Here is an 18997-nt window from a genome sequence, read left to right on the forward strand (position 1 = left end):
TAGTTATCTCATCTCTTTTATGTAAAGAAACATGATGTTTTCTGTTTGAAATCATTTTTAAGGATTAAGCAAAAAAACTCTTGGCTAGATTTGATTTATACTTCAATTAAAGGTGATTACTGACTAAAGTTTATGTACTGTATGTATATCAGTCTGTAGCACATGAAAATATCTTAGTTACTGATAAAAATGTTCTAAGGATGAATATCAGAGCTGTTCAGAATTTGTTTAACTAAAGAATGTTTTAGATAAGAATTTCTCGCTTGGAAATTCTGCTCAAAAGCATACTGTGAATGTATCTTCAGTTTTCTGCTGTCATCTGCGTTGATCTGTGAATGCTTCTCCCTGACATGGATGCTTTAACCTTGTTACCCCATTGCCATCCTACTGCTTGCTTGGACAACTGAAAGGCGGCAAGTCTGTGTTGTCTGCTGTCATTAGATGTGAGGCCTTGCAGGATAACTTGTGTTAATTGGTACTGCCAAAGCTGACAGCACTGGATAAGGAGAAGTCCGTGATACCCTGTGGGAGTGAGGAGAAAGTATTATCACAATCCCACTATGAAGAGGCAAAAATAGAAGTGATGTGACAGAAAACAAGGATCCAGGAGAGGACAGGCAGGGAGGAAAATTAGGCAGCAGTGTGGCTTACTATGAAAATACAGGCAGTCAGTGCTCTAAAAAGTCTTCCAATGTGGAAAAGGCTCCTTACTTCAGAAATATGATTGAGGAAAAAAGCTTTGTTATTAGCCTGGTGGGGATATGGATTAGTGCATGTGTCAGTTCTCAGTAATCACTTTGCTTAAGTGTTGGAATACCTCTCATAATTCTGCTTTTGTACATATTAATTTATTGAAAAAGCAAAATAACAACAATACAACCAAGCACAGACCTGCACATATATACAGCATTTTGTATGTGAGGGGAAAATCTTGTGTTTTTTATCAAAGCTCTGTGAAGTACACAGGACTGTGAACAGCTTTTGCAAAGACCAAGAAATAGTTGGTAAGGGTGAATAATAGTATGTCTGCTTGAGAATGAGATTTTTAATGTTTATTAATAAAGTGATGTTCATAATTGGAGGTAGGCTAGGTATTTAGTGTGTGTTTTCACAGTTATCTGATCTGACTGTTAAAGTTTATTTTGTATCTGATGTGGTTAAACCAAATGATATTTAAACTCCAGAAAATAAAATGCAGAAACAATCTAGAAGATCATTGCTGACAGTCTGGCCAGGGATTGTTTTAATTTCTCAGTTTATTTGGCTTCTAGCATATAAGATACTTCATTTAGTATAAATTAGAATTGTTTGTGTGCTTTTAACAATTCTTTGTTTTGTTGCTTTTTTCCTATTTAATAGCATGCTAAGAAAAATTTCTTGGGTTTGTTTGGCTGTGGTACTGTTCACACATGCCTTGAAAACACTGCACAGAAACTGGGATTGGGAATCAGAGTACACATTGTTTATGTCAGCTTTAAAGGTATTGTACCTTAATTGAAAAGGATAAAGGAAAATTTGTGTTGCTGTTCGCAAAAAATTGACTGTTAGTGCATGATAAGAATGGAGGGAAATTATGCTTGTTCTGCCACTTTGAATTCTGTGTTGACAGTATCTAAATTAATTAGTTGCTTTCGGGAATGCTTTAAAAGCAGTGTGATCCATGTGCAAGAAATAGAAGCTATTTTTTTCTTAATGTGTTAAAACAGTTGAATGTATTCTCTTTATCTGGATGCTAGCACAATATGCTTAAATACCAAATCTACAAAAATTTTCCATAAAATAGTTTTTCTTTTTTCCTGATGTGCGTATGGCATGATAGAATAATTTGAACACCCATCTATTCATTTTCCCATAACAGCTATAATGAATTTTAAAATTCTTCAAATTTTTAGGTACTAATAACTAAAGTAAATATATGTTGAGCAACAAGTTAAATGCAGTTGCTCTGTACACAGTGTTGTTATTCTATATGCATAGCAGTTTGATTTGTTATTTGTTGTGTGTTTTTCCAACCTTGAGATGTTGGACTAGGTGATCTTAGATGATCCAACCTTTCTATGATTCTGTGTAGAAATCATCCAGTCCAATCATAAGTGTAGTTAGAAGAAAATCAAGCGTTACGTAACTGTGACTCAATACATTATAAATTTATATATTTTTTGTTGTTTTTAGGTAAATAAGAACAATGCAAAGCTATGGAACAATGTGGGGCATGCATTAGAAAATGAAAAGAATTTTGAAAGAGCTTTGCAGTTCTTCATACAAGCTACACAAGTGCAACCAGGTAAAAGCTAACTGCCACTGAATGGCTTTTCCCTGCTCCTCATGTTACAATAAACTTTGCTTACTTAAAATGTTCTGGTTTGCACCAGTTGAACAGCAAACCATGCCACTTACTTGATCCATAGTTTCTGAGTATGATAAAAGTTATTCTTAAGAGATAATAAATTTTCCCCCCAAAAAAGTTCTCAGTAGAAGTTTCTGTCTATACAAAAATGAAGACTTTCCACCTAAAGCTATTAGTGAAATTCATTCAAAAACAATGTCATCAAACCTATAATTCCTTTTGAAGCATGATTAACTATTATTTAATTTTCTCATTTAATAATAAGGAAAGTCAATCTGTGATGTATCAAAGTGCACTTTTACTCCTTTTTGCATACTGTTGCAAGAGAAATTCTAGGTAGTGCTGAACATCCTTTCCTTCTGGAAACCTAATAAATAACTTTAATGCGCTTCTACTACAGTGGGAAATTAAAGACAGCTACATCAAAGTATGAACTCTGATTTTTGGCCAAGTACATTTATAATACGTCTTTGGTTTATGGTTAAATTATTAGCTTCATAATTAAGGTGAAAAATAAATTAGAATTGCTTTTTTTTTTTGCTGGTCTTTATGCCGTACCTGTTCTTAACGCTGCTCTCAAAGCACAGATTTTTTTTTGTATTACTCAGTGCATGAAAAATTTGAAGTTTCACTCTTTTCTTTATCAAGATGACATTGGTGCTCACATGAATGTTGGAAGAACTTACAAAAACTTAAACAAAACTAAAGAAGCTGAGAAATCATATATGATTGCTAAATCATTGATGCCACAGGTAATTAGTATCTTAATCACCATGGGGAAGAGGGGCAACTTTTTCAGATCTATATTCATGATACAATTTTCTTATTTATTGTTGAAGATACTTTTTTGCTGTAAATCTTATTATTAAAGCTTTAATCTCTTAAATGAGATCATATCATACGCTGTTTAAAAAATACTAACTTGGACCTTCTTTGTTTAAAAATATATATATTTTAAGTTACTTTTTATACTTTTTTTTTCTATTTATTTTTTTCTTAAATTAAGGATACAAAAAAAAGCAACTTAAAAATACACACTTACAGTATCTAATCACTGCTGTTTTTATTTTCACATCCAGCCAATACACTGATGATGCTTAGTATTCAAGCCCATAGGAGAATGCTTAAGTACAGTGTTGGAGATAGGATAAGGCAGTTGAAGCAGCAACAACAACAAAAAACTTTGCTTGAACATGCTTTTATAAACACGTGCTCTGTTACCTTCACCGTATGTCAGGTTGTATTTAAACCTAGCAACTATTACTTATTTTAGCTGTTCAGGAGAAAAGGAGAGGAATATTTTGGATCATGTATGAAGGCAACAACAGTTAAGGGCAAAATTGGACTGACAGGAAAGATCACCAGTCCCTTGAGCAGAGAATATGGCATTAAAATGTTTGCAGCATAAAGATTCTAGTAAACAATACATCATTTACAGTGCCATACCATTTTCATGTCTCATGAAGATTTTTCATCTGCTGTGTCAATGGCTGGTAAATTCCTTCCTTCCTTTCCCCCCACCCCCCCTCAAAAAAAAAAAAAAAAAAAGAAGCATTCTGATAGAATATCAGCTTAGGCTTTAAGAGCCTAAGGCTTTGTATGAATGAGAATGTTTTGCAAGGTCTGGCTGCTTGTTAATGGCTATTTGCATGAGCCATGTTACAAAGTAGCAGAGATCAATTAACTGATAATGTCTGTAGCAAATTTAAGGGGATGTTGTATGTGCTTATAGAATTAAGGAGAAATAGTGTGATGATTTTGGGGGGGAAAGAAGAGTCTGACAAATGATCTCCAGTGCTACCCTAGAGTAAATGTGGCAGACTGGAGTGTTAGATCTGTACTGGTTGTCTTTCATATTTTTACTCATTGACATTTGGAACATATATTCTTCCTGACAGATTATTCCAGGTAAAAAATATGCAGCAAGAGTTGCTCCTAACCACCTGAATGTTTATATCAATCTTGCAAATTTAATTCGAGCGAATGAATCTCGCCTTGAAGAAGCAGATCAATTGTATCGACAAGCAATTAGTATGAGGCCAGATTTCAAGCAGGCTTACATCAGCAGGTATCTTTACTAATTTTAGAGATATGTATTCTTGAATATACTTCTGTTGTATTTGCAGTGCTAGGAACAGTATTTTGTTCATACAATTTTTTAGCTGCTGGAATTGATTTATTTTCAAATAAGATGATAAAAATTTGGAGCGCCCATTAATTATTTATGACAAGAACTGTTATTATAATTGTTGTTTCAAATGATGTGTGTATTCCACATATGCTGTGTATTCGATCATTATATAGGAAGATGCTTCCATTAGATTTCTTTAGGAATCTCAAACTCAGATTTCTAATCTCCTTGTTCAATTTTGAATGAAAATACTTTTGATTAGTCTGAGTGGTGGAGTTTTATTTATTCTTTTTTAAATGATCGAAAAAGTGCAAGACTTAAAGAAATGAAAAACATGAAAATAGGAGGCTAAATAAGAGTTACTTGTCTATGGGTTTTGAGGCTTTTGTTCACTGTTTTGTTAATTGTTATTCTCTCTAGGACTTAGTGAGGTGCTGAGGTGCTTAGTAAGATGAGATGCCATCCAGAGAGACCTAGTCAGGTTTGAGCAGTGAGCCGAGGTGAATTTCATGAGGTTCCACGAATCTAGGTGGAAAGTCTTGCACCTGGGTTGCGCAAGCCCCATTATGAATACAAGGAAAGAACTGAGCACAGCCCTGCTGAAAAGGGCTGGGGAGTACTAGTGGATAGTAAGCTGGACATGAGCCAGCAATGTGCTCTTGCAGCCCAGAACACCAACCGTATCCTGGACTGCATCAAAAGAAGTGTGGCCAGCAGGTCAAGGCAGGTAATCCTGCACCTCTGCTGTGCTCTGTTGAGATATCATCTGGAGTACTGCATCCAGATGTGAGAGTCCTCAGTATAAGAGAAGACATGGACCTGTTGGAGCATGTCCAGAGGAGGGCCACAAAAATGATCCAAGGGATGGAACACTTTGCCTGTGAGGACAGGCTGAGAGAAGTGGGGAAGCTCAGCCTGGAGAGGAGAGGGCTCCAGGGAGATCTGATAGCAACCTTTCAGTATCTAAAGAGAGGCTATAAGAAAGAAGGGGACGGACTCTTCAGCAGGTTCAGTTGTGACAGAAAACTAAAAGAGGAAAGATTTAGATTGGATATAAGGAAAAAGTTTTTTGTTTTTTTTTTTTAATGATAAAGCAAGTAAAGCACTGGAACTGGTTGCCCAGAGAGGTGGTAGATGTCCAATCCTTGGAGACGTTCAAGGTCAGGCTGGAGGGGGCTCTGAGTAACCTGATGTATGTATGATAAATGGAAATTAACAAACAAATCAAGAGATAAATATTCCTTAAATAGTTCAAATATTTTTTCTGTATTTCTAAGGAATACACTAACCCTATGAAGACAGTCTGAGAGAGCTGTGGCTGTTCAGCCTGGAGAAGAGAAGGCTGCAGGGAGAGCTGTTAGCAGCCTTTCATTCTCTATAGGGAGATTGTAAGAAAGAAGGAAACAGACAAGAGTCTGTTGTGATAGACAAGGGGAAATGGTTTCAAGCTGAAAAAGGGGAAAGAGGGAAGATTTAGATTGGATATAAGGAAAAGGTTTTTTACAATGAGGGTAGCAAAGCACTGGAACCAGTTGCCCAGGGAGGTGGTGGATGTCCCATCGTTGGAGACATTCAAGGTCAGGCTGGAGGGGGCTCTGAGTTGCCTGATCTAGCAGTAGCTGTCCCTCCTCATTGCAGGGGACTTGAACTAGATGATGTTTAAGGCTCCCTTTCAACTCAAATGATTCTATGATTCTATGAGATGCTTTGACAATAGCTGTTGCTGGGCCTATATCAGGAGTCCTTCATGACTTCTGTGTAGCTTTTTTTTTTTTGTAGGCTTTTTTGTCCTACTCATACACCTCCTGTATGCAAAATTCTGAGAGCTGTATGCTTTTGGAATGGTATATAAACAAAGTCCTGTGTTTTGTGTTTTAAACAAAGAAAAATAACATTTGACATCTGCTTTCTGTAGGAAAAAAAACTTCTAAATAAGCATTGTCCATTGTTCTTGTACTTCTATCAGTTAAAATTGCTGAAGGTTAAATTTGGTTCTTCAACAGGGGAGAATTACTTTTAAAAATGAACAAGCCTCTGAAAGCTAAGGAAGCTTACCTTAGGGCTCTAGAACTTGACAGAACCAATGCAGACCTGTGGTACAACTTGGCAATTGTTTACATTGAACTGAAAGATCCAACAGAAGCCCTGAAGAATTTTAACCAAGCGCTAGAACTCAACCCAATGCATAAGCTGGCATTGTTCAACTCAGCCCTGCTAATGCAGGAATCTGGTAAGTTAGTTATTTGTTAAGAAATTATTTTATATTTGCATTTATAGGATTCTAAGAAATTGATGTGTTTTTGAAAAGCAGTAGTATTCGTAGTATTATCAAGGAAATTCTGTTGTAATAGTCATATTTGTAATATATGGGTAGCGTGTGGAATTTGCTAATTGATTAGCACCTTCAAAACTATTTTACACTATAACATCTTACAAAGAATAGTGTTACACAAAACTGTTCTTCAAAATTTTTCCTCTATAAACTTAAAAAAAAAAAAAAAAGTGAAATATGTGTAATATTAATGTTTTGCATTTGTTTTGATTTCATCCATTCCTCACTGACTAAAAAAATCTGGCTGATTTCTGTGGATTTTAAATCTAGCCCTGGGAAATATTTTCATAGTTTCCTCTGCAGTATTTCTAATTATTATGAATCAAGTTGGATTTTCATTAGTTTTGTTTTTCATGTGTATAGTTTCTATCTTAATGAGTAAATGTGTGGCTGTTGCCATAAAAAAGGCTGTTGAAAGTAATTAGCAAGTGATGAGTAAGGTTTGTTTCCCTTTTTCTTAGGGGTAATTTACCATCCCAACGAGATAATAGAATTGATTGGAGCTGATCCAAATGGATTATTCCTCCTCTCTTTTCACATAGTAAGTTAGGCAGTACAAGAAACGCCTTGTTTCTTGTCTGAAGTAGCACAAGGGGCTTCAAATGAGCAGAAGTATTAGCTATCTAGTTTTGCACTACTCCTACTGGAAGGTACAGAACTGTTTGAGGAGGTGGAAGAAGATGGTTAAAATCAGCTTCCTATTCCCCCATCCTTCAGTAAGCCTGTGCCTGGAATTCCTTACTAGAATATGTTCTCTGAAGCATTCATAAAAATAGCACAGACTTCAAGCTAGAACTGCTACTTTTATCAGACAGAAGATTATTTTCAATTTTTTTTTACATTTGATGCGAAGTAGTGAGAATATATTGTAGCCTGGCTGAATGAAACATCACTCTGTGATCTCTTTCAACTGCAGTTCTTTTCAGTATGTGGTCAGGCGCTGGAATGGGCTGCCCAGGGAGGTGGTTGAGTCACCATCCTTGGAGGTGTTCAAGGAACGTTTAGATGTTGTACTGACAGGCATGGTTTACTGGGGTTATGTTGGTGGTAGGTGGACGGTTGGACTGAATGATCTTGTAGGTCTTTTCCAACCTTGGTGATTCTTTGATTCTATATCTTTAACAAAATGAAATCTATTCTAAGTTTGCCTTTGTTAAAAATGATTTGCTTGAACTGAATTCTCTGCATTCCAGTTGCTCATTCATACACGAAAATAACTGCCGTTAATCTTGTAGAGACACCTTCTGTATCTGTTGCACCGAATCTAAGTATAATTTAGCAGATAATAGGATAATGATGCTTACTTTGGCTACAAGTCAGTTGTAAGTAGTTTTGTTCTGAAAAGAAGGTAACTATCATTTATTTTTGCTGTTATGCAACACAAATAAAAAGTAGTATTTTAAACTCTTTCCCTTTCACAGATGTTACATTTTAATTTGTGTAGCAATTAGCGATTTACAGGCCTGGCCTAAAAGTGTTTAGAATAAAACTTAATGTATTTTCTGTCATTTAGGCAATGCTCAGCTTAGACCTGAAGCTAAACAAAGACTGTTAAATTATGTGAAAGAAGAACCACAGGATGCAAATGGTTACTTCAATTTGGGTATGCTGGCAATGGATGACAAAAAAGATACAGAAGCAGAGGCATGGATGAAGAAAGCCATAAAGTTACAGCCAAACTTTCGAAGTGCTTTGTTCAATTTGGCACTGCTTTATTCACAGACAGCAAAAGAATTGATGGCTTTGCCCATCCTGGAAGACTTACTGAAATACTACCCTGATCATACCAAAGGTCTAATTTTGAAAGGAGATATCCTTATGAACCAAAAGAAAGATATAGTTGGAGCAAAAAAGTGTTTTGAAAAAATTTTGGAACTGGATCCCAACAATGTGCAAGGGAAACATAATCTTTGTGTTGTTTACTTTGAAGAACGAGACTTAATAAAAGCAGAAAAATGTTTGGTGGAAACTCTAGCACTGGCACCTCATGAAGAGTATATTCAGCGTCATCTAAACATAGTTAGAAGTAAAATTGCATCACTTAGTGCTACAGAGCAGTCAACGGTTCCAGCAGGTGCTACTGCCACTGCTGCTACAGAAGAAAAAAAACCATCATTTCAGAATTCAAAAGAAGTAAAAAATGAGCAGAAACCCTCCCAAACAACAGCTGATAACAATAAAGGACGTTCAAAGAATAAGAAACAAGCAGAGAAAAACAGTATGGAAAAAAAAGAGACTCCCAAAAAATCTACAAAAGAAATCAAAGATATTGAAAAAAAGAGAGTTGCTGCTTTGAAAAGACTAGAAGAGATTGAGCGTATATTAAATGGCGAATAGTCTTTATTATGTCACAGTAGAGTAAGGGGGTGTACCATTTTTAATTGTTGTTTAATATATGAATCAACTGGAAGATGATTTCAGTATTTTGCAAATAGAAAAAACGTTGACTGCATATCACTTAACAAGAAGCAGAACTCACTGTAATGTTTTATGAGACAAAACTACAACTTTTAAATATGAGGGGGATGGATGGGGATTGAAGGATAATGGGCTGAGAACAATTTTAAATGCAGAATTTAAAATTGAGAAAATGACTCAGAAATTCTTTGTAAGTCAGGGATATTCAGGAATGCTACTTTCAAAGAGTCGGCAAAAGAACTGAGTGGAGGATTAATGGAATAAGCCAGGCACTGCTGCCATAAAAATCTGTTTGCATTAACATTTTCTACATTTCTGTTTGCACATTGGCAGCTTAAATCTTTCTATACTTTTGCTCTACATAGAAAAGCATTTTTCCTTGTGTTGTTTCCAGTGCTTAGCAAAAAGTCAGTAAAACGCCACTGGTTGTAGTATGTATCTGTTAGACCATAGGACAATGCAACAGCAACACTAAAATTTTCAGTTGTGTTCTAAATAAGGAATGGTACAATAGTTTTATTTGTTCTTTACTTACCACAAAGTTTCATACTGTTTTACTTGATACTTCCTATGGTGCTCTTAAAAACTTTAGAGTCTACTTTTACTTTTAAAGAAGATGTGTGTTTTTTCTTCAACTATCAAACATCTGGTTGTTTGGGCTTTGGGATTTATTTTGTTTAATATATATACATATATACAAAAAAAAAAAGGTTTTTTTTCTTTTTCCCCAGTTCATTGAATACTGACAAATGCACTTTTGGTACAGTAACCAGTATGCTATGCAGTAGTTCTTGTGAACTGTGTTTCAATGACTGTGGATTGACTCCTTGATGTAGGAAATTCTTCTTTGTTTAGTATAATGGATTTACTGTTCATTGGACAGAATTTTTAGTCTCATGACTTTTTGCAACACTAACTTAAGCAATGATTGCTTAGAGCAATTTGATAATATTTAAACCACTGAATTTAGCAATGCTTAATGCAAGGAAATTTGGATAAGGTCCTTCTAAATACTAAGTTCTTTGTTTTGATAATTTGTCATGAATGTGTGCTTTTTATTAAATATTTATTTTGACTACTAAAATAATCCCATTTATGTTTTGCTACTAATACACCACTTTTATTTCCTACATGACATTAATTTTTTTTGTAATTTCAGTGTTCCTTTTATCTTTGTGCAATGCATATATTTTTTGTTCATATATATTATCGATTACCAAAACCTGATGCTTTGTGTAACTATGAGAAAGGAAAAGAAGAGATGGGTTCAGACATAATTTAATCATTAAATCTAACTTTACTCTTCATGTTCTGTCTTCTTTAATGATGTAGAATTATTCCTTAGCAACTGTACTGTTTAACCATAGTCCTTTCTGTAACTGCTCAGCTTTCTGCCTTTTGGCAGTAATCCAGCTGCATGTAAGATGTAATGTTTATCTTTGTGGGAGGGTTCTTCAGTGTTTGAAGGCCTTGCAGGGACCTTGCCACTATTATGTATCATTTGTAATGTTACCACAACAATTGCTTGTATGGTAATAACTAGGAAAAGAGAGTGTGGGTTTTTAAAACCATGATTTAAAAGCTGCAGACATAACTAGATTGAGCCTTTCTTCATATACAAACTTAACGTTTTTCCCATAGCACCAGAAATCTTTTGACCACACCTGGAAAATAACTGCTTTATCTTAATTGGTGAATAACTTGGATATTTGTTGCTAAAATAGTTGATATGTAGAGCTCTACAGGAATACAAAATAGCGTATTAAGTCTTCCCTCCTTACCTTTGCTTTAGGAATGAATTAGTCATTGTTCTGGTTGATACAAAGTAACATTCATTTGGAAGTGTAAGGAACTAAGTAGGAAGAAAAGATGCTTTCTGTCTGACCAAGTGGGCAAAAATTTGGTCTGAACATTCAAGAAGAGAAAAGGCACGTTCTCAGTTTTGGCAATTGAGTTCCTATCACTCAGCTCTCGACCATCCAAGTACCTGCTCTTTAGGGACTAGCAAGAAGCATCAGATTCACTGACTCTCAAAGGTGTCATCAGGCTTAAGTGAATGAAATCATCAGACTGACATGAACTAGAGAATGCTGGTAGTAGATCTTCCAGTCTCTTAGCAGGTAATGCACACCCTTTGTTTTAGAGAAAATGCAGTAATAACAAGTATTTTGTCAGTGTGCCAAGTTGGATTTAGCCTGTTAGGGTGCATCAACCATTTTAAACTCATAGAAAAAATGTTACAGTAAAGTTAAGCAGCATAGCTTCTAAAAAATAGTCAAATTACACATTCATTCAGATCTGATCTTTTTTTTAATGTATTGTTTTTATGAACTCTGTCAGGGGAAATTGTTGGTTATTATGAAGAATAGGAAATATTTTCCTATAAACAGGCATGTGCAGAATTTCATGGATTGGAGTCAAAAAGAACCAAGTACAAGAGAAATTTTTTTCAGTGTTCAGTGCTGTTTGTACCTTGCTTAGGAAATACTGGAAGAAAAAAGGTGAGGATGGGAGTAAACATGCAGAAATACAGCAGTAGATCGAGGTTCACTTACAAGGCAAGTAAGAAAATATGCTACTTTTAACTGAATGCAGTAAGAAGCTTTTGATTTCTGCCATTGCAGTGACTTACTGGTCTGTACCGTATTTTGAAACCTAACACAATTTCAGTGCATTTAAAAGGAAAATGATGTGCTGAAATCTTAGGGAAGTGTGAGTCTTGGCTTTAAGCTGTGAAATAATATAATAATTATAGCCTGCAGCCTCGTTCCCCACTGACCCTTTGGCATGAAGCAGACAGATTGAGAGATCCTCCTACTCTGAAGAGACATGTGCCTATGGGATGCGAAAGATGCAAGTGTTCTTTGTTGCCCTAGAGCTGTGACTGTTGTGACCATGTTCCTCCTAAATGGCCATAAATTACTGACAAAAGTGTTTTATTACTTGGCCTGTCTCGTTCACCAAAAATAGCTGAACTGAACTGGGGCTGTGGGATACTGAGGCAACCTCACTCTTCATGCAACTTCAGAACAAAGCACTGACCTGCTAGAAATACCACCTTTGTCACAGAAGATGTTGTCAGTTACAGAAGTTAAGTACTTCAAAAGCTGCTGAAGTGTTTTGGCACAATGCATATAGATTGTCAAGCACAGCATCTCAGTAGATTCCCCTTCCTCACATCCATAGAGCATTGTAAGACTAAGAGGCACAAAGAACAGCTTTTCAGGTGCTTTACTTCAGTCACCTTCTACTTCATGGTCAGATGAGGTTTTTGCAGGATCAGACTGTATGTACTTTGTAAAGCTGCCTACCCTTCATCCAAGGTATGGAGCTATGAATATGCAGGCTTGTGGCATTTGTTTCTTCTTCAAACTTCAATGAGTATCAATGGAGATCAAAACAATTCTGGGAAGTCAGCACCCGCCCCAAGCTCTTGCAGACTTTGTATCCCACAAAGGCACAAAAAAAAAGTCCTAGTTTGGGTAAATGTGTGTGGCTGGGACTTTTCCCTGCAGAGGCTCTGATCCATCTCTGCCTGGCAAAATGTCTGGAACTGAAGCAGAACCTGCTCCTAAGGGCCTGCATCAGATGCACCAAAGTTCAGTCTAGGAATCCTGCTTTGCTTAGGCAAAAAGCTTGAAAATGTAAAGGATGGATGACACCTCTCCTTCCACCTGCTCTTCATCTCATTTCCTCTACTTACAAAACTGTAATGGTCTTCGTGTAGTGTTTCAGCTGAGCCAGAAGTGTCTGTCCCTCCAGCATAACTTACAAAAAGGTAAGTAAACCTTTTCTCTTTGCCAAAAGTGTAGCTTACTAGTTCACATGCATTTCTATGCTACATTTAAAGCAAAGGAAAAGAATTCTAGATAAATACCACATTATTTTTATAACAGCGAGTGGTAGGAAGCTCGTCTCCACGACTTAAAGCCTCCTATCTACAGTCTGATGTTAGTTCCTTTCCACAAATCACCGGTTCTGCACACAGAACATGTGTCTTTTGCTTCCATACATGGTTGTCTGTCTCAAATAAATAAAAAAAAGAAGGGAGAAAACCCACCACAGAACCTTCTGCATAATTGTTTTGGGATGGGAACAGTGTAATAATAACTATTACTATAAACATTATCCTTTTTTTTTTTTTCCTTTATCATAGTAAATAGTTTTATCTCAACCGCTAAGTTCTACATTTTTTTCTGTTCTTTCCCCCATCCCACTGGGAAGGGGTTGGAATGAGTGAACCACTACGTGCTGCTGAGCCACCTGCTGGGTTAAACCACAACAGCCACGTAACTTCCTTGAGCTAGGAAAGAGCTTGAGAAAACCAAGTTTAACCTTCCACAGCACAGTTTAATGCATTCAAAGGTTACTAGAAAGAGAATTGGACTTTACAGGTATTAGGTACTCCAATCTGAGGAATCCTGCTTAAAACAAAATATTAATATAATGTTTATAGATTCCAGCATAATGCAAGCAGGTTTCACCTGCTACAACTTTTCCAGTATAGGAAATAAATGAAAAACATGCATAGATAAGTCCGTGTTCAGCTGGTGTCTTCAAACATGCTTACCAAACTGTCAGTGACTTGTACTAAATGTCCACACAGAGGCATTAACGTGCTTTGCAATGAGTTCATAGGTTACACACTTGTCTGGATGAACTGTGTTTTATTTTATTTTACTTTGTTGAGATGTGGGTACAAGGAGAGAAATAAATGTGTGGGTATGTGGGGCTTTGTGTGACAGACTACTCCTTGATGATGTGGAAAGATTTACATATGCTAATGAGTGAATGGGCGGTGCTGGCAGAAATTCTAGTTACCAGTGGGTTGGCAGTAGGGATAAATTGCTGTATTTGATATAGTTTGGGGGGAGGATAAAATGCAAAAGCTTGATATGAGGTTGCAAATTTTCTGCATCTTTTCTGAGTTGTAACTGTCACGAACATGAAGCATGATGGATTCTAGATAGAATGAAAGTGAGCATTAAAATGAAGGAAGTTATTCAGACTTCCTACACCTATTCAGAATATGTCTTTGTTCTTTATGTGTAGTCACTAGCGTATTGTCTTTTTAAATACACGTAGCAAGATATTTTTAATTATATGTGTATTCATGCACACACAATGCAAGTAGGTGGAGGAGGAAAATACAACAATTACAGGATGTCTTACCAAAAGTAGGAGTCATACAGTTTGACTTTTAAAATACCATGAAATTTTTCTCACCTTTATTTGATTGGCAAATGCTAACCCAGTGCTATGTTTTGTTGTACGCGATCATCACTGCAGCACAGTGCCCTAGCACTAACTCACCAGGACAAAAAACTGAGATTATAACAACTGATGCTTACAGGAGGTCCACTTTTACCTTTCATAAGCCCTCAATTGAATAACAGAGGTTTGCTTGAGTGTGCTGCATGTCTCAGCTACAAGAACATCAGCAATCACATGACTGTTTGCAAGATATAGCAGTTTTTCTGCGGATGTTAAAACGTGTGCCTTCTCATTAGCAGACAAAGGCAGCATGATTACGCTGTGCACACCTGAGAGCTGTACAGAGAGGGAAGAAGTGAGGGAAGCCAATCTGTAAGAAATGCTAAGTGCTACTGAAATCTAGTAGTTATACAAAAGCCGTGTAATAACTGCTGTGCTCAAGAGTGGTGCAAAAGTACAGTGGTTTTGTTTTTGTTTTGTTATTTTTTTTTTAAGGTTAAATAAAGAACAAAGACAATAACTGATAAAATAAGTTTAAAAGGAACTTCTGAACACCCTTTCTGCCTTCCGGAACAATTTTCAGTCATAACTACAGTGCTGGCTTTTTTTCAGTTCTCTACATAGGCACTTAAAGTTTTGCGGAATAAATAGTTACAAACAAAACAAAGACAATAAAAGATGTGAGATCTTAATACTCGGGAAATTCAAATTCTGTGCAGAAGCAAAGGAAGCTGCATGGAGCAGTGTTTCTTTAGATGTATTTATATGAGTGGGTTTGTATGAAGTATATGATCTGTTGATGAGGATTATCTGGATGAGTCATACTGTATTCCTACTTGGGAGAATATAGTCAATCAAGTCTCTGGTGTGATTATTTAGGCTTAAATTTACCTGTCTAGAGATTTTCCTTCAGCTGTTTCTACAGATACTGCAAGAGAATTGATTTGCTAGAGTATTGACAAGAACAAACAAAAAGTTTTTTTGGAATAATTTCATTATGATCAACGTGGATGAAATGTAGTTTTGTTCTAATGCATATACATAGGTCACTCCGAAAGTAGTGCCTCCTGTTTATTTCCATAGGAACTACAACAGAAACAAAGAGCACAATAACACTATTCAATAAACAGAAAATTCTCAGCTACAAAACACTTTTTCTATCTTTTCTAACATAGTTACCACCATTAGCTGTGCATTTTCATCAGCGCTGAACAAGAGTCTGGATGCCACACTCATAATATGCACCAGCAGAGGTGATCCACTGTTGCCACTGCTGAAACATACCACCCACTGCCTCACTGTGCTCACAGCCACTGTTTGGTCTCCAGAAATGTTTAGTGAGCACTGATGAATGAATGTCAGTGGGTGCCATTTTTTTCTGCATGGAGGGATTCAGTTACAAACCATTACTTCACGCACGCATCCATGTCAGATGCCATTCTGTCAGACTACCCCTCTGCTGCCATCTGTCACACGGCAACAGAACGGAACAGGATATTGGTGGGACGGTTCAGCCTCTACTGCCGTACTGCCAGCATCCACCTCTGTTGTCATCGTGGGCCAACATAATAAAATAAGAGGCATTCGTTTCAGAGCAGCCCTTGTACTATGCGTTGTGCAAGGGTAAAAGCAACAATGAAATTACAAATATTTTAATTTTGTGTAAGGTATTAAAATTATACCTGCAGGATTTTCCCAGGATATTCCAGTTGTGTGCACTGGTTTATCTTGTGATAAAATTCACAAACAAAACCTTCTTTCTATTGACTTCCTTTTGATCATCTTTCTTCTTCCCCTCATTTTCCTTTCCCTATCTGCACCAAATCATATGTACAAAAATTGCCAGATGATCCTTCAATTTATGAACATAAGACAAATTCTACGTTGCTAGATTTACAGAACAAAATAACACACACAAGGCAACTGAAATGCATAAAAGTTATCTAGATTTTTGTTATTTAAAATAATAACAATAACAAAATACTGCTGTATAGTATCTGGGTATCCAAACAGCTTTCTGGGTGATGAAAAAATATAGCAAACTAGCTCATCAATTACAGGCCATGTCAAGTGCAGAGTTTAAGAAAACCTGTCATACAGTTGTTTTCATTGGTACACGGTTCCTTTTTCAGTTCAAAGTGAGATGCGATTAGGGACCAAAGGTTAAACTGAATTGGGATAACACAGGCTATTCCTTGAATACTTAGAGGTTCTCTTTGTTCTCTTGTGATCTTTCGTTCTCTGGCACTGGTACCTTCTCACACTGCCAATGCTTCAGGGCAGAGGCTGTAGAGGAAAAAGAAAAAGGAGAGGTTTTGAAGTCTTCATGTATTTGTTGCTGATGAGTATCTTCATTGTTTTGCTTTTTGTTTTGAATATATTTTAATGTATGAGTATTTAAATCCCACAAGTAAGTCTTTGCTAAAGAACTAGAACAGTTATCTCAATATTTTTTAGGAAGAGTGTTCATTTCACTTTCTTATTGAAAACTGTTACTACAATTTTGACAAGCAACATAGAAAAATATTTGCAGATAATGATGACTGAGTTAATGTTTATTACCTACTATAAAGCACTTGCATAAATCATGCAAAGGACCGGCTAAGTGCTTTGTTAAATCTTGTGTTTTGGTTTGTTTGCTGCTGGAGATCTGGCAGCATTTTGAGAAGGCAGCAGTTATTGCTTCCAGGGGCAGTGTCTGTTCATGCTATTGTTTGCCTGCAACCCTGCAACTTCAGTGGCAAAGGCTATTATCAGTTGGGCTTGACCTCTTGATAACTGTCTTGTTAAAAGGATGAGGAGAGGTAGAATCAACAAACCAAACTGGAACAAGATTTCAAGAAAGTCGTGATTATGTCAATAATAACTGTTTTATGGATAAAAATAAGCTAGCATTGTTCCATATTTCTATCCTGCATTTAGCTGCTTGCAGTTAGTTTTCCTTGAAGTCGTAGTAGCAACTTTGCTATGGTTCAGGCGAGTAAGAATATAAATCTTAAGCAGCAATCCAATCCATGTTCTCCATGTGACAAGACAAATTGCAATGCTCTGAATGACACCTCAAGAAGATACGGCCTCTCTCCTGAGATCATCATCATCATCATGGAAGTATGTGATGATCTAAACTAGGAAATAAATAAAAATGGTGTTTCCATTATATATTGCCAACTGGCAATAAAGCATCTAGGGTTTTACAAAGCTTCAACAGTCTATTGAAGTATGAATGTCTCCATAATATTGTTCATTAACATACCTTCCTGCCTGCAGTTTTCTTTTTGAGAAATTGTTGCTTTTCCGTAACTGCATAATCAAAGGAAAAACAGTAATTTACTCTTTAAATGTCACTGTCAAATCCTATACTCACAAGTTTTAGTTGTAATTTAGAGTTGTTATGCATACATGCTGAAGAGCCTAATGTAGAACTACACCAAACAGCAAAAGTGCTGTAAAGGCCATGTTCAGAATATTGCAAATACAATACAACTGGAAATATTTAAGAGAAAAAATAGTACCTAAGGTTTTTCAACACAAGGATAAAACCAGTGTGTCAAGAGCTGTTTACTCCACAGATTACTAGGAGCTTGAGTATTTGTTAGAGAAATATTGCTTTTCCTGTTTCTGTAAGCATTCACTTTCTGAGACTGAAAGTGGGTTGCATATGCTACAGTCTAATTTGGTGTGGCTGCTCTTCAGAGGAGTTCTGCATATCCAGTGTGGTTGAGGGCTGTAGCAGATGATGTGTGAGCAGAGGCTCAAGAAGCTGGCTTTGTTTTGCCTAAAGACAAAGGCCACAGGGACTTATTGCAGTCTTCAACTCTTTAGCACAGAAACTGTAGACAAATTATCTTCAGTGATGCACAGCAAATCTAATAGGCAAAATCTGCAGTACGGGAAATCCTAATTAAATGTAAGAAAATTCTTCACAATCAAGAATAATCTAAAGCAGAGTCGTGGGATCTCTGCCTGTCAGAGAGTTCAGAACTTTCCTGGAAGTAGACTTGCCCATCCTGGTCAAGCTTTGAATTTAGCCCTGCTTTGCTTAGGGAGCTAGGTCAGGTCCCCTCCAACTCTGGTTACGCTCATTCTGTTCTGTCGTTCTATTTGCATTACTCTATGCACAGTCATGCACCTTAATGTTGTTTCATATACTGCCTTCTGCAAACATCTTGATTTATGGAATCTTGCACTTTTCTTGCATATTTCTATACCTGACTGCTCTTCTCAGCATTCCCATTTGGGGATAGTCAGAGGCACATCAACTCTTTGCCTGGTCACAGACTCCTCAGCTGTCCCATCCTCGTGTGAATACGGCTGTACTAGCCAACTGCTTCAAAAGGGCTGGAGCAAGACATTTTACTATGCTGGATACTGTCCAGGCTGACTCCAGACACAGCATGGAATTCAAAAAGGTATAGGGAGATATAAGAGCTATGATCAAATTCATGGAAAGGCATCACAGAAGTTATGTATTACTTAAACAAGGGTTTTCAGGATAGAAGAGATACAGAAAAGAATCACAAAATGTATGGTAGAGAATAATAGAAAGTTACTTATT

The 18997-nt window shown here is 36.5% G+C and overlaps 1 protein-coding gene across 2 annotated transcripts in view; it reads left to right on the top strand.

The window, feature by feature from the left end:
• TMTC3 (transmembrane and tetratricopeptide repeat containing 3) overlaps nucleotides 1-10535 on the top strand; it is a 39343-nt gene extending 28808 nt beyond the window's left edge. For both annotated transcript variants that reach the window (XM_021385346.1, XM_021385345.1), the window contains exons 10-15: nucleotides 1360-1480; nucleotides 2173-2284; nucleotides 2996-3099; nucleotides 4246-4415; nucleotides 6482-6708; nucleotides 8324-10535. In XM_021385346.1, the coding sequence (XP_021241021.1) occupies nucleotides 1360-1480; nucleotides 2173-2284; nucleotides 2996-3099; nucleotides 4246-4415; nucleotides 6482-6708; nucleotides 8324-9147 (1558 nt within the window). In that variant the 3' untranslated portion in view covers nucleotides 9148-10535. The remainder of the gene's footprint in view (nucleotides 1-1359; nucleotides 1481-2172; nucleotides 2285-2995; nucleotides 3100-4245; nucleotides 4416-6481; nucleotides 6709-8323) is intronic.

The sequence above is a fragment of the Numida meleagris genome, chromosome 1, assembly GCF_002078875.1.
Source record: "Numida meleagris isolate 19003 breed g44 Domestic line chromosome 1, NumMel1.0, whole genome shotgun sequence".
In the NCBI taxonomy this organism is placed as follows: Eukaryota; Metazoa; Chordata; class Aves; order Galliformes; family Numididae; genus Numida; species Numida meleagris.